At 51.4% G+C, this 2,500-nt stretch overlaps 1 protein-coding gene across 1 annotated transcript in view; it reads left to right on the forward strand.

Annotated features, from left to right (window-relative positions):
- LOC143299696 (uncharacterized) overlaps positions 1 to 2,500 on the forward strand; it is a 9,502-nt gene that overhangs the window by 2,774 nt on the left and 4,228 nt on the right. Inside the window, exons 3-5 of the mRNA XM_076613059.1 lie at positions 134 to 388; positions 809 to 1,180; positions 2,008 to 2,277. Of these exons, the coding sequence (XP_076469174.1) occupies positions 134 to 388; positions 809 to 1,180; positions 2,008 to 2,277 (897 nt within the window). The remainder of the gene's footprint in view (positions 1 to 133; positions 389 to 808; positions 1,181 to 2,007; positions 2,278 to 2,500) is intronic.

A 2,500-nucleotide genomic window follows, 5' to 3' on the forward strand; every position in this document is an offset into this window, starting at 1 on the left:
CCATATTGTATTTCTTTCTTTCTTTCTTTCATTTTCTCCCGCTCTCCATGCTCTGATCAATGACTCTTTTAGTTTGTTTCTTTAGTATGTTCGATTCATTGATTTGATTTCATTTCGTTTCCCTGGACACCAGGTATCACGTGGGAACGCAACGGCCAATCGCTGTTCTCCACGTCACGTGAGGGCGACACGTGTCACGTGCAGGCGGAGAGCGTGCTGGGAAGGCCCGCCGTGACGCAGCGAGACCTGGAAGACGTGACGTGTGTGGAGGATGACGCCTCAGTGCGTGTCACCATTCGCAACATCACCGTCTCCCCCAGGGGCGACCGGTGGCTGTGCTCCAAGTTCCCCTTTCTGGAGAGCAACCCGGTGTCTTTGCACAACTTTGGTGAGCTTCAGTTTCGGTTTCAGTTTCAAGGAGGTGTTGTTAAAGAGTGCGGAGTGATCTATATATATTACACCGCATCAGCTGTGGAAAAAAATAACACGCACGCACGCACACACAACAAGAACAACAACAAACAAACAAAAAAACCAACGTCAACAGCACAATTAAGGGGTTAATTTCTCAACGATGATGGTGACGGTGGTGGTGAGATATATTTTAAGTAATTGACTGATGATTAGATGGGTGTCTTTGGACATAGCAACTGTTTGGCGGATTCATTAATTACTCGGTGATAATGATGATGGTCATGATAACAATGATGATAATAAGATGTTAATTTCTTTTTATTCAAAGAATGGATCGATGATGTATTGTGAAAGTTCTTGCTTTAGACAACACGAATTCTATTTTGGATGGAAGTGACGCTGTCTGACGTGGACCTGAGCGTCACAGACCACTACCCCGATGACGTCAGCACGGGCATCCTGATGACGCTGGTGTGTCGGGCGTCCCCTTGCAACCCGCCGCCCACCGTCACGTGGCGCCTGACGCGCGGCGACGGTCACGTGCTCCCTCTGCCCGACCGGTCACGCACGCGCTCCCAAGTGGACGGCTACGGGCGCGTGGTGGTGGCTGCGGAGCTGGCCCTGACGGCGGACCCCCGCTACCAGAACGCTACGGCGTCGTGTAGCGCCTCCAACGCTCTGCCTGGGGGTAGGGGTGAGGGTGGGGGGTCTGGTGATAATGGTGAGGGCTGGATCACCTCGGAGAACGTCACCCTGAGCATCAGCAGTAAGTAGAACACGTCCTCTTTTTGTTCGTCTTGGTCTTCTTGTTTTTATACCTCCTCCTCCTCCTCCTTCCTTCTTCATCCTCCTCCCCCACCTCGCCCTCCATCTCCTCTTACTTATTTTGCTTGTTCTTGTTCTTCTTGTTCCTGTTCTTGTTGTTCTTCTTGTTCCTGCTACAGCTACTGCTGCTGTTGTTGTTGTCCTTGTTCTGCTGCTGCTGTTGTTGTTGCCCTTGTTCTTCTTCTTGTTCCTGCTGCTGTTGTTGTTCTTGTTCTTGTTCCTGTTGTTCTTGTTCTTGTTCCTGCTGTTGTTGTTCGTGTTGTTCTTGTTCTTCTTCTTGTTCTTGTTGTCCCCCCTCATCTGTGTGAAGAATTACTGGGGCGCCACACCCAGACCTCTCCAGGTCTGTGGGTTGTGTGTCAAAGCCCGCGTCCCTGCACATGGTTAAAGCAGATGACACAGTACACAAAACTCTCATTACCTCCAATAGCAGAAATTAATTCGTGCTGTAAAACACACCGACAACATACGAGGATTACAGTCATTCAGTGTGTTTGCGTGAAAACGTATAGAATATTCAAATGGTTTAACTTAAAGTACGCACGGACACACACACACACACACACACACACACACACACACACTGCACTACACACATACACACACGCACACACACGCACACACACGCACACACACGCACACACACTGCACTACACACACACACACACACACACACACACACATCACCCCTCCTCCACCAACCCCCCCCCCTCCACCCCCCGCCCCCTATAAACCCCCACTAATTTTCTCCCCCATCAACCCTGACAGGGCCCCCAAGGGTCCTCCTGACCGTCAGCCCGGCCAGCGAGGTCACGGAGGGCATGGCGGTGACCTTGACCTGCGGGGCGCACGGCCACCCGCGGCCAGAGGTGCGGTGGAGGAGGGAGGGGGGGTACCTTCCGGGTGGCCTGAGGGAGGCCCAGACCCCCATTATCCGCCTGAACCCTGCCAGGGCCCCGGACCAGGGGCAGTACACCTGTCGGGCCTTCAACGGGGTTCCGCCTGAGGTCTCCAACTCGGTGTTTCTCACCGTGAACGGTGAGATGTGTTCTTCTTCTGCTGCTGCTGCTTCATGTGCTTCTTCTTGTGCTTGGTGTTGTTGTTGTTGTTCTTCTTCTTCTTGTGCTTGTTGTTGTTGTTCTTCTTCTTCTTCTTGTGCTTGTTGTTGTTGTTGTTGTTCTTCTTCTTCTTGTGCTTGTTGTTGTTGTTGTTGTTGTTGTTCTTCTTCTTCTTCTTGTGCTTGTTGTTGTTGTTCTTGTGC

The sequence above is a fragment of the Babylonia areolata genome, chromosome 25, assembly GCF_041734735.1.
Source record: "Babylonia areolata isolate BAREFJ2019XMU chromosome 25, ASM4173473v1, whole genome shotgun sequence".
Classification (NCBI taxonomy): domain Eukaryota; kingdom Metazoa; phylum Mollusca; class Gastropoda; order Neogastropoda; family Buccinidae; genus Babylonia; species Babylonia areolata.